The following is a 13,457-nucleotide window of genomic DNA, read 5'->3' as shown; positions in this document are numbered from 1 at the left end:
GTAGCAAAAGCCCCCAAAATATTCAAGCCGATAGTTTTCCTATCTAATAATTTATCTCAAAAAATTATTCAAAACTTGCAACAAAGATCTGCAAAGATGGTCACAATATGTTGATTCTAGTCCAAAAAAATTATTTTTTTAATCTCTATTATTATGCAAATGATATTTTCAAGAGTGCTAATGGTCAAGAAGAATGCTCATGACATGATCTAAATCAAGAAGATAAAAAATTGAGTTTACATCATATGCAGAAAAATATATAGAAGAAAAAGACAAAGAAAAGTCACCAAAATAGAAACATTATTGACCTCTTAGATATGCTTTGTTAATTTTTTATTCTTTATACTTTTCAGTATACTGAGGTATTTCTACAAAGTGCATTAATTTTTAAACTTATTTTGTATATTTATAAACATGTATGTAATAAAAGTGGAGTTACTGTAAGGCTTATAGTAACTTTGTTCCCTCCCTCCCCACCCCTGCTTCCTGGTCCCCCAGCGATGGCATTTGACTCGTTCAGCTGTTTTCTCTAGTGTTTGACTCCCTGTTTCTAAATAGTAAGCTTGTACTGTTGTTTCTTGATTTTTCTGATTTAGATATTATCTGTTGGTTTCCAATTATGAAAATGAAGATTTCATTCTCTGACACCTCTACCCTCTCACTCATGCTTCATCTCCACCACATACTCCCAAATTGATTAGCTCATAATTTTGGGTTAAATTAATATTTATCGTTTACAGTTATGTCTGTGTAAATGGCCTTAATTAAACCATGTAGCACACTGTGATTCCATTGCCTCTCATATTAACTCTGGTTTTTCCTAGAGTTAAGATTCGCTTCTTTTATTTGTTTCCTTAAGTTCCTTATACCTGCTACTAACTCAGTTCCAAATTGTCCAAAACCCTTCTTAGTACAAACAGGCTCATCAGGTCATCTGTCTTTTCCATTGTGTTTCTGCTCACATCCTTCCCGGAGTCCTCTGGCTCCTGTCTGGATGGCTAGCTCTAGGTATCTGCTACACCACTGTCATCTGGGCTCTCCCTTCACTGTTTTCCTGGGGAGTCCTTTGCCTCTCTCCTGATTTGGAACCCTTGTTTCTTGGATCCCATGCCTTCTGCTTTTTTGGTTTACTCTTGTTTTGGTGGAATGCCTCCTCCAGCATCTTTCTGAGACAGGATCTCTGGGAGATAAATTTTCTGAGACTTTGTATATATGCACACAACTTTATTTCACACTCCAATTCAGGGGTCAGTGATCTATAGCTCACAGGCCAAATCTTGCCCATAGTCTGTTTTCATTCTTTCTATGAACTGAGAATGAGCTTTTGGAATATATGACACAAAGACTATATGTGGCCCACAAAGCCTAAACTACTTACTATCTGTCCCTTAATAGAAAAATTTTCTTTCTCCTGTTCTAATTGATTGTTTGGTTGGCTAAAAATAAAATTCTAGGTTGGAAATAATTTTCCTTTACTGTTTCAAAGACTTGACTCCACTGTCTTCTGGATCGCAGATTTGCTGTTGGAAGTCCAATGCTATCTTGTTTCCCATCCTGTGTAGTCAACCTCTGGTTTTCTCTCTGGAAACTTCTAGAATCTTCTCACTAAACCTGGTGGTCTGAAGTTTTATAATGGTTTGCCAGTGTGTGGACCTTCTTTTGTTCAAAGTGCTGAGTACTCAGAGAGCCTTTGATTATGAAAATTTATGTCCTTCTAGTTAAGGAAGATATTTATATTATTTCTTTGATGGTTTTCTCCATCTGTTCTCCCTCAGGACTTTCTGTTAGTTAGATGTTGGACCTCCTGGATCAAGCCTCTAATTTTATCTTCTTTTTGGCATATAATTTCCTCAAATTTGTCTTCCAGTTCCTCTAATGATTGATTTTATTCTGCTCTCATCCTCCAGAATGTAAGTTCCCTGAGGACAAGAATTGGTCTGCTTCATCACCAGTGCATTTCCCCAGGACCTAGCACAGTGCCAGCATGTCATAGGCAGTTGGTGAATGTGGTTGAATGAGTGAATATTTTTTAATTTCTAAGAGCTTCTTGCTGTTTTCTGATAGTTCCTTTATAAAGCACCCCATTCTTGTTTCATGGGTGGGCTGTCATCTTTCTGACTATGTTATTTGGAGATTTTTGGAATTTCCTTTACTCTCTGCATTGCCTGTGTGTCCTCTGAGTGCCTTTTCTCCTGCTGGTTGTTTTGGTCTCTGTCTTTCATAGTCAGCACCTTTCTAAAATTTGTCTCTTCCTAGGCTGTCCACTCATATTTGCAGATCAGGCCCTAAATGCTGGCTGAGAGCTCTGAGTGTGTGGGTGAAGCTGGTGGGCCTCATGGCCATATGGTCAGGCCCGAGGTCCAAGACCCAGAATGGGAGAGTCCGTAAGAGTCTTCTCCTGGGTGGGTCTGTTGCCCAGAGAGACATGTCCAGCCTGGTATTCTGGGAGCCACGCTTAATCCTCCCACTTTAAGAATGGTACTTGCCCTCCGCACAGCTCTGCCTGTATCTGGGAGTCCAGGGTCTCTCTGGTCTAACCTCAGCAGAAAGCAGATATCTCGCTTTCTGCCGGGATGAGAATAAGGTAGGCAATTGGATCTAGGGGCTCCTTAGACAAACTCTTGACCATCCTTCCTGCGTTCAGGCCCCCTGGCACCCCCACCTGGAAAGGCTCCTCCAGTTCCAGAGCCACTCTGGGCTTCCGCTGTGCTGGGCGACTTGCCTCTTACCGCCTTCCCTGCCTGCAGACTTTGCTCTCTTACTGTTGTTCAGCTTTCCAGCTTCCAAAATCTTATTGACCTTTCCCAGCTCTTGTTGTCTCCTTTCCCATTCTCTTTGCCCTTGTGATTTCATACTTCTTTTGTTCCTTTATTGCCATTTTCTTAGAGCTTCCAAAAGGGGTGGAGATGAACAAGGAATTCTATCCACCATGTTAAAGACACAGCCATGTGTTGCTATGGTAACCCCAAGGTAAGGATAGTACTTCCTACTAAGTGATGTGCTAGGTATGTTACCCCCAGTGAAAGGATAGGTTCATGTCCTTAGGGAGCTGTCAGTCTCACGGGAACGACAAAGGCGAACAGATTTTACCATACAAGTGCTGTAATGGAGGTGCGTCTCGGGGCAGTGGTATCACCTGAGAAGTACCTGTATCTACCCGGGGAAGAAGGGGTCACTTGAAGCAACACTGGGATTGTGGGAAAGGGACAAGGCTTCAACTCATGACCACTTGGAGGGCAAGGAGGAGTTTTAGCTTAAATTGTTGTTTGTATTGACCTTCTCTCCTGGGTGCTATAATAGAGCATTGATGTCTCAGTGCATGACCTGGCTTCTCAAGATGAGCTAAACCACCACAGGTGACACCTGGGTCTCCAAGACACCCGGCAGAGCTGCCTGGAGGGGCCCCTGGCCTGCCACCCCCAGCTTCCTCCAGTAAAGCAGAGATTAAGGTGAAGGTTAAATGTACATAAATTGCCCAAGAGAGTTGGCACCTGACAGAAATTGGTCCTCCAGCCCCCATTTTTTGTAATGAGGAGAAGAGAAAGAACTAACATGTTCCATGTATAACATGAGACTCAGATGTGCAGAAATACAACTTACTTTTCTTTCTATAACACTCAACTTTCTCTTAAGCCACTATTTCCATGAATAGTGAAAAAATTTGCCACTTCAAGGTAAATATCTTCCGATTTTAAAGTTTATTCTCTTACAGGTCAATTTTTAATCAAGTTCATCTTTTCCTGCCTACTTCCCCAAGAGTGAGTTAAGCATCTTAGGTGGCTTATCATCCTGGCATCTGAAAAGCAGCATCAACCCTCAATGCCCTGTAGCTGAGAGGTCTGCCCTTGACCTTGGTCATTGGCCTCTATCCTCTCTGCCTCTACTGTTGAGGTCTCCTCAGCTGCTCTGGGCTCAGGCACTACCGCTGCCATCTGGGCCCATGCTCGGGCTTTCCCCAGTACTGCCAACACCATGGTCCCTGGGTTTTGGTGGCACACCCTGTAGCTCCCCTCAGTAGCCCTCCTGACTGTTAATTCTCAGCCTCCATTACCACTCTTCTCAAGTAGCCTTAGGAATTGTTATGGATCTCTCCAAAGGAGCTACACCCTCAGGGCTGGAGTGAACTAGATCTTAATCCACATCCTTTCCCCAATCCTAGAGGACTTCAGAGAAGCCTTGGTCCCTTGGTTCTAAGGCAAGCAGAAGAAGAAAAAGGAAAGGATAAAATATTGCTAAGAAGAAATGGCCACACATCAGCCTTTGCTCAGATTTGCAACCTTTTGCCTGGATTAGTCAAAGAAGCTCAAGTCAAGAACTTGATTTAAGATCATCTAGGACTCCTATAACTCCAGGTGCCTGGCAAAAGCAGACATGAAGCCTTTCTGGAGGAGGGCGTATCTATCTTAGGCCTAGGGAGCTCTCTAAATAACTAGTCATGGGTGTTGACCAGCAAGCAGTCACAAATAGTGAAGCACAAAAGAAAAAGACAATACGAATAAGCACTAGCAGAAACAACAGACAACAAAAACAACTTGTACAGACTTTGAAATTGGCATTGTCGGATACAGATTTTAAAAGTTATGCTTTTATTTCAAGCAAAAAGAAACTATAAGTGACTTACCAGATTTGATGAAGAACCAATGAGAACTTCCAGAAATGATGACTGAAATAAACAAAATTAAATGCTCGGTGAAGGGCCACTAAGAAGACATAACAATCCTAAATTTGTGTACACCAAAAAAGAAAGTCTCAAAATACATGAAGTAAAAACTGATAGAGCTGAAAGGCAAAACAGAAACATTCACGGTTTTAGATGGGGACTTCACACTCAGCTCTCAGCAATTGACAGAAAATCAGCAAGGACATAGAAGAACTTAGCAACACAGTCAACCAACAGGGTCTAATTGATATGTATAGAACTCTTCATCCAAGATCAGCAGAATATACATTTTTTTCAAACACCTGTGGAGCGCTCACTAAGAAAGGCCATATTCTGAGCCATAAGAAAAACCTCAGCAAGTTTGAAAGAGTTGAAGTCATACAGATTATGGTCTCTGACCCTAATGGAATCAAACTGAAATCAATAAAAGAACGACAATAGGAAAATACTAAAACACTTGGAAATTAAACAACTAAACAATCCATAAGTCAAAAAGGAAGTCTCCAAGGAAATTTTTAAAAATACATAGAACTAATGAAAGAGAAAATACAACATACCAAAATATGTTGATACAGAGCCAGCCCTGATGGCCTAGTGGTTAAAGTTCAAGGTGCTCACTGCTTTGGTGGCCTGGGTTCACTGCCTAGTCACAGAACTACACCACCCATCTGTCAGTTGCCGTGCTGTGGCAGTGGCTCACATAGAATGGCTAGAAGCACTTACAACTATGATATAAAACCATGCGCTGAGGCTTTGGGGAGGAAAAAAAATATATTGATGCAGCTAAAACAGTACTAACAAGGAAATTTATAACACTAAATGCTTATATTAGAAAAAAAAGGAAAGGTCTCAAATCAGGGAATAAAAGGCATACAAATTGGAAAGGAAGAAATAAAACTTTCCCTATTTGCATGTGACATGATTGTCTATGTAGACAATCTCAAAGAATCTATAAGAAAGGGAAAAAAAGCTCCTAGAATAAGTGAGTTCAGTTGCAAGATAAAGATCAACAAACAAAAATCAATCATATTTCTGTATACTATAGATACATTTCTATATTTTATATAATAACAAACGTGAAAACCGGAATTAAAATCATAATGCCATTTACAGTTGATCTACAGTGAAATACTTAGGTATAAATCAACAAAACGTGTGTAGAATTTGTGTCCTGAAAATTACAAGATGCTTAAGAAAGAAATCAAAGACCTAAACAAATGAAGAGACATACATCTTCATAGATTAGAAGACTCAAAAGTTCAATGAATGATTTGGAATTAGATTAGAGCAAAATATAGACCTAGTGAACTGGAATAGTGATCAAATGAAATTATCCAAAATGGAGTGGAGAAAAAGAGGGTTTCTTTTTTTCTCTTTTTGGTTTTTTTTAATTCCGTAAGAGAAGGTAGGAGATATGGAGGCTACATATATACAATCAGAGAGCTAGAAGAAAAGGGAAGAGGAAAGGGGGCAGAGGCCATTTCTGAAGAGATAATAACTAAGAATTTTTCAGATCTAATAAAAGACATCAACCCACAGATTTAAAAGATCCAGTGACTCCAAATCAAGATAAGTAAAAAGAAATCCATATGTAGACAAAGAAAAAGTTGAAAGCAACCAAAATATACAGATGACCTTCATAAGAATGAAGGTTAGATTACAGATGGCTTCTCAACAGCAACAATTGAAGCTGGAAGACAGTGGAACAGTAACTTGAGAGTACTGAAGAAAAATGATTGCTAATCAATTATTTTAAACCCAGTGAAAATATCTTTCAGGAATGAGGGTAATATTTTGAAAATGTTTTTCAAGAATAACTTAAGGAAATTCTACAGGATATGGTCTGTCAATAGGAGAGTGATTCTTAGCTAGAAGGTCTGATATGCAAGAAGAAATGGAAAGCAAAGAAAATGGCAAATATATAGGTAAATTTACATGAGTACTGGTTGTATAAAACAGAATAATAAGGTCTAACAGTGTTAGGGAAAAACAGACTTAAAATATCTACCACAATGACACGTAAGTCAGTAGGTGGTAAATGAAGTTACAGAGTTCTGCAGTCCTCATGTTGTTGAGGAAGAGGTTAAAGGTCTAGATTTACTTGGCATATAAGACTGTATATGTAACTTCCAATCTGAGAGAAAAAAAAACGAAATAAAGTCCAAAGAGAGGCAGGAAAAGAGAAAAAAACCATGAAATTTGTGTGACAAAAAAAATATACAAAATAAGATGGTAACTTGAAACTTAAATATATCGACATTCACATTAAATGTCAGTAAACTTAATGTTCCAGTTAAAAGTCAATAATTGTCAAACTTGACAAAAAATTTTTTTAAAGACAGCTATAGGCTATTTACAAAAGACTTGCCTAGATTAGAAGTATAGAAAGGTTGAAAGAAAAAAGATGGAAAAAAAATATGCCATGCATATGCCAACCAAAATAAAGCTGTTGAGGCTATATTAATATCAGACATGTAGACCTGAAGTGAGGAAGCATGACTAGAGACAAAGAGGCTCAAGTCACAGAAAGATGTGTAAGAATACGAAATATGTAGGCAATAACATATTCTTAAAATATGTGAAACAAAAATTGAAAGAACTAAAATGAAAAATAGAAACATCCACAATCATAGTGGGAGAATTTAACATGCCTCTCCCAGTAACTAATACAAGAGGCAGACAAAAAAGTCAGTAAGAACATAGATTTAAACAAAAACAATTAGCAGTCTCGACTAAATGGACAGAACATTGCACCCAGCTATCACAGATTACACGTTCTTTTCAAGCACGCGTGGGACATTTACCAAAACTGGCCATAACCTAGGACATAAAGCAAATATCAACACATTTCAAGTGATTGAAATCAATATAGAATATGTTCTCTGACTGCAGTGCAACTAAGCTGGAAATCAATAACAAAAAGATAACCAAAATCTCAATATGTTTGGTAATTAGCAAAAATAGTTCTAAATAAGTCATGGATCAAAAAAGACATAATAATGGAAATTAGAAAATATTTTGAACTGAATGTTCATGAAGAACACTACATATAAAAACCTGTGGGATGCATGTAAAGACATGCTTAGAGGGAAATTTATAGCCAGAACTGTTCGTATTAGAAAATAAGACAAGCTGCGTATCAGTTAGCTGACCATCCACCACAGGAAGTTAGAAAAAGACCAGCAAAATAACACCAAGAAGGTAGGAGGATGGAATTAATACAAATAAGAACAGAAATTGAGATATGGAAAACAAACATTTAGCAGAGAAGGTCAGTAAAGCCAAAAGTTGGTTCTTTGAAAAAACTCATAAAATGACAAACCTCTAGCAAGACTGAGCAAGGAAGAATAATAGAGACACCACCAACATTAGGAATGAAAAGGACAGCACTACAGATGGTGTAGACGCTAAACAGATAAAAGAATATTGTGAACAACCTTATGCCAATAAATTTCAAAATTTAGATATAATAGACAAAATCCTAGAAAAAGTAAATTGCCAAAAATTATAATGAAATAAAAATCTGGATCGTTTTATCACCATTAAAGAAATTAAATCAGCAGTCAAGAAATTTCACATAAATTAAACTCGAGCCTTATAAGATTTCACTGATGAATTCTACCAAACACTTAAGAAAAAAATGTTATTTCAATCCTACCCAAGCACTTTAGAGCATATAAAAAGAGAGAATTCTCCCCAACACTCTTTATGAGGCATAACCTTGGTACCAGAACCTGATTAGGACATTAGGGGAACAGAAAATTATAGATCTCTCTTCCTTCCTTAAAAAAATTAGCAAACTGAATCCATCAATACATTAAAAAGATAATATATCTTGACCTAATCGAGTTTATCTCAGGAATGCAATGTAAAGACTAGAAAGTTAATCAATGCAGTCCACTAGGTTAACTGACTAAAGGAGAAAAATCACACAATCATTTCAAGAATTGCAGAAAAAGCATGTAATAAAACTCATTTATGATGAAAGCTCTTAAACTAGGAATAGCTGGGAATGTCTCTTAAAGTAACATGTTTTCCAGGATCAGGCTAGGCTGCAATAACAAATCCCCCAATTTCAGGAGCTTAACATATTAAATAAAGTTTCTCTCTCATCAGATAAATTCCTTGTAGGTACAGCAGATCTGCAGGGCAGTTTCTTTCCAAGTTGTGTCTCAGGGCTCCTGGCAGGCCCTATTGATGACTTTGCTACCTTCATTGTAGCTTTCAGATTCACTATGAAACAGTTGGAAGGTCATACAAGAGTTTTTATGGCCAAGGCTAGATGGGCATACATCACTTCCACCCACGTCCCATTGATTATAACTCAGTGAAATCACATAAACCCAACCTAATTTCAAGAGCAACAGAATTGTTAGCTTCGTGTGTGCCTAAAGAGAGGAAAAATAAAAATGGGTCTTAAGAACACGTGGCATTGTCTCTCCCACAACTGAAAAATGATATCTACAGAAGACTCACAGCGAACATCGTATGTAATAATGAAACGTGAAAGCTTTTCCTCTAACAGTGGGAGTAAGACAAAGATGCCTGCTAATGCCATCTCTATACAGCATCATACTAGAGGTCTTAAACAAGACAATAAGAAAAAGAAATAAAAGGTATAAGGATTGGAAATGGAGCAGCAAAATTCTCGGTATTTTCAGATGGTATTATTTTGGACATAGAAGAGTAAAAAGACTCTGCAGATAAACTATTAGACTTAATAAGAGAGTTTAGGAGGATTACCAGATACACATTCAGGATACCTAAATCAATTATATTTCTACATATCAGCAACAAACAGAAAAAAAAAGTATTTTTAAAAAATTCCGTTTATCGTGGCATCAAAAAACTCAAATATCTAGAAATAAATATTACAGAATATGTGTAAGTACTCTACAAGAGAAATTGTAAAACTTTATTTAGAGACATTTAAGAAGACCTAAATAAATGGAGAGATATACCATGCTCATGAATTAGAAGGTTCAATATTGTAAAGATGTCAGTTCTCTCTAAATTGAATTACAGATTCAATTCCTATAAAATTTCAGCAGGTTTTTTTTTTGGTGGGGACGGTTTCATTTTTGTGGAACTTGATAAGCTTTCTAAAAATTATATGCAAAATGCAAAAAGTGAAGAATTGCCAAAACATAAGTGAAAAAGAACAAGGTGGGAGGGTTTTCTTAAGTAGATTCAAGATGTACAATAAACTAAGCAAAGCAGTGTGATGTTGCACAAGGACAGGCAAATAGAGCAATAAGACAGAACAGAGAGCAGGGACCGTTTCGTGCCTGCAGACACTTGATGTTGTACATGGGTGGCAATGCACACAGCAGAGTGGTAAACGTTGCTGGAATAATTGACTGTCCAATTTGAAAATAATAGCACTCACATCATGCACAAAGACCCAAGTGTGAAAAACAAAACTATAAACATTTTATGACATAATACAGAAAAATGTCTTCATACCACAAAATGCACTAGCCATAAAGGAGAAAACTAATAACCCAACTACGTTAAAATTAAGAACTTTTGTTTTCAAAAGATTCCATAAAAAGAATAAGACAAGCCATAAAGTAAGAGAAGATATATATGACATATATAACCAGTGAACAAAGGGCTAGTATTTGGAATATATAGAGAATTCTACAAATCAATGATAAAAAGGCAGACAACCCAAAATATGGGCAAAAGATTTAAACAGGCACTTCACAAAAAATTAAGCTTGAATGTTTAATAGTACATATGAATAAATACTCAGCCTCAGGAAGCAGAAAAATGAACATTAAAACCACAGTGAGATATAACTACACATCTGTCAGAGTGGGAAAATCCTGACAGTAACCCCAGATGCCCTGGCGTGGAGCAAATGAAACTCTCAGACACCCACTGGTTGGAGGGTAAAGAGCTGCAACCACCTTAGAAACTGACGTTATCTAGTAAAGCTGCAAACGCACCTAGCCCATGACTCAGTGCCGCCACTCTTACGTGAGTGTCCTAAGAAATAACGTGTGCTTTTGCGCACAGGGAGACTTGTGCAAGGATGTTCCCAGCAGCGTCGTTTGTGATTGTCTGGTCAAACAAGTCCATCAGCAGTAGAATAGATCCGTTGCGTGGTAGATAATCCTCCAGTGGAATATCTTGGGTGGACTGCATGAATTTCACTTACATAAAGTGAAAAAGGCTTAAGAATAAGTTCAGTATGATTCCATTTATAAAAGTTTCAGAAGCAGGCAAAATGAATCCGTTTTTTAAGGATGCATAAATACATGGTCAAGCTATAAAGAAAAGCAAGAGAATTAATATTATAAAAATAAGAATAGTGATTAACTTCCGTCAGAGTGGGATTGTGATAAGAACTTCTGATGTTCCAGAGTGTTCTGTATCTTAACCTAGGTGATGATTAAAGCAGGGTAGGCTTTACAACTCTTCATCAAACCGTATGTGTTTTATACCCTTTTATGTGCATGTTATATTTTATAGTACATTTTTAATATATCATGTACTATTAAAACATTATCCCACTACACAAACATTATCTAATTTTATCCTTACCGCGAGGTCCTGCCAAGCAAGTATTATCCCATTTTACAGTAGGAAACCTGACGTTCAAGTGGCTGAGTATTTTATTTTTTCCAACAGTTGGGTAATTTGCCTAAGGCGTCCTAGTAAGCGATGGGGCTGCAGCTCACACCCAAGGTGTCTTGAGTCCCAGTCATTCTCTTTCCATGATGGTTCTCTGTAGCTTCTTCAATGTCACTGTAGTTTAAAACTTCAAATGCCCCATTCTCCAGTCCCTGCACCACGCAGCGTCACTCATCGGCACAGCCCGCGTCTTTTCCCATTCCCTTAGCAGCGCCTTCCTCCAAAGCCGGCAGTGGGCCTCTGCAGTCAGTCTGCTTCCCGTCACCCATCTACCTGGTTCATGCTAAACCCCATCCCTTCGATCTTTGATCCACAAAATCCCCTATTTTTTCTAAGAAACTATATGTAACTATTGTCCCATACCTGATTAGAGAATGATAGTGCCCCTGTTAAGTCCCGCAGAGGGGACAGTCATGATGTTCCTTAAACATATTCTGACCCTAACTGTCCACATTGCTATATGGGAGCCTTGCCTGACTCCACCCTTACAGCCTTCTGTAGCAGACTCTGGCGGAGAGGCAAATGGTCCCTGAGGTAGCGCCTTTGCCTTGCCTAAGGGAGCTGGACCACCCAGGATTGAATGCCAGGGTCTGCTCCCACTCAGGACGAGGCACAGAGATTTTTAGCACCTGCCTGAATTTAGGCTGCCAGGTGGCGAACATTTTGGCAACACCACTGTTCTCCCTTGCCTAGGAATGTACCAGGTGATAGCAGGTATCATCTCTCCTGTCAATGACAAGTACGGGAAGAAAGACCTCGTGGCTGCCCGGCACCGGGTGGCCATGGCCCGGCTGGCCTTGCAGACGTCCGACTGGATCCGGGTGGACCCCTGGGAGAGTGAGCAGGTGCAGTGGTTGGAGACGGTGAAGGTGCTGAGGTAACGATGGGCCTGCTCTGTGATGTCCGGGGCCACGGGATGCGTCTGCAGAACCCATGGGGTGAAAGGTTGGGACAGAGTGGGGAGTGGGCTGTCAGCCAAAGTTTGAGATGTGTTACTCCTTATCAGGAGAGAGGCCAACAGACACATTCTCAGAGAGTTCCTGGGCAAGAAAACCACTGCCCCACAGGAGGCACTTTGTGGAAACGCCCCATCTTGTTTTAGAGGACGGTAGCATCCGGGCTGCAGTGCCACCACTTAGCTGTGTGACTTTAGGCACTTGACTTCCCTGAGACACACTTCTCACTTGCAAAATGGGGACAATAAAACCTAATAAGGATTTAAAAAGTGTAAATAACTTTTCTGACCCAGAACCACATAAGAGTATTCACTAAGTGGGGCTTTTTTTTTTTTGGTCTTCACTGAGTAGGTTGAAAACTGCGTCTACTTAATAAGCCATCTTTTCTAATGGTACAAATCCTGGCTTCTGTAAATCTAGACTTTTATGTAAAATTGAAAAAGAAAGACTATAAATCTAGAAATAGTTGCTCAGGAGTTTTTTTTTTCTTTTGGCATCGCTGTTAGCATTCAGCGAAAGTAATTTGCTGTTTAAAAGCCCCAGCAGGTCCTGCGTGTTAGGACAATGGGTCACTGACTTGTGTCCTGGAAGCTTTACTTGTGTCGGGGATTTTGCTAGAGAGGCAGGAAGTCCCCTGTCCTGGCTGTCAGAGGGGATCTTGAGGTGGCCTGGCTGTCACTATGACAGCCAGCTCTGCTGGAAGGGATTGCACACTGTGGGCTGTCGTTTATCTGTTTGGAAGCACTAGGATCGTTAGGGCATAGGAAGCACAAGGGAAAGGCTGAATAATTGGCAGGCCTGTTCATAATCTGTTTTGGTTTTCATTTTTTGCATCTTCAAATTCACTTGGGAGAAAAATGTTTACCTTTTTCGTAAAAGTAAACATTTAGGTACATATCCTGGTTCTTATTTACTTGGGAAAGAACCAGCTAGAAGCATTCAGCAGCTACTTCAGAAGCTGTTGCCAAATTGAAAGGAGAGCAAATAGGAAATAATTGTTAGGACACAGGCTGGCTTTTTTTTAACATAAGGAATAAATTTTCACCTAGATCATCCTCTCAGAATAAGCAGTAGAGTCAGCTCTCATTTATCTAGGCTAACAGAGGGGAATGGAAACAAAACAACAGATAAGCCGACAAATCGTTTGGCTTTAACAGTAGTCAGGAACAAACTGACGCTTCCCGCCGCCTCCACCCTGT

General features: G+C 39.2%; 1 protein-coding gene across 5 annotated transcripts in view; it reads left to right on the top strand.

Moving 5' to 3' along the window:
* Window positions 1-13,457, top strand: part of NMNAT3 (nicotinamide nucleotide adenylyltransferase 3) — a 116,373-nt gene that overhangs the window by 91,827 nt on the left and 11,089 nt on the right. For 4 of the 5 annotated variants that reach the window (XR_011427043.1, XR_011427042.1, XM_001917426.4 and 1 more), the window contains exon 3: window positions 11,996-12,179. The exons of the other annotated variant lie outside the window; for it this stretch is intronic. Coding sequence is in view for 2 of the 4 variants with exons in the window: in XM_001917426.4 (XP_001917461.1) it covers window positions 11,996-12,179 (184 nt within the window). In the remaining 2 variants the exon portion in view is untranslated. The remainder of the gene's footprint in view (window positions 1-11,995; window positions 12,180-13,457) is intronic. 5 annotated transcript variants of the gene reach the window in all.

Source organism: Equus caballus, chromosome 16, assembly GCF_041296265.1.
Source record: "Equus caballus isolate H_3958 breed thoroughbred chromosome 16, TB-T2T, whole genome shotgun sequence".
Classification (NCBI taxonomy): Eukaryota; Metazoa; Chordata; class Mammalia; order Perissodactyla; family Equidae; genus Equus; species Equus caballus.
This window is presented reverse-complemented; position numbering and strand designations above follow the sequence as displayed.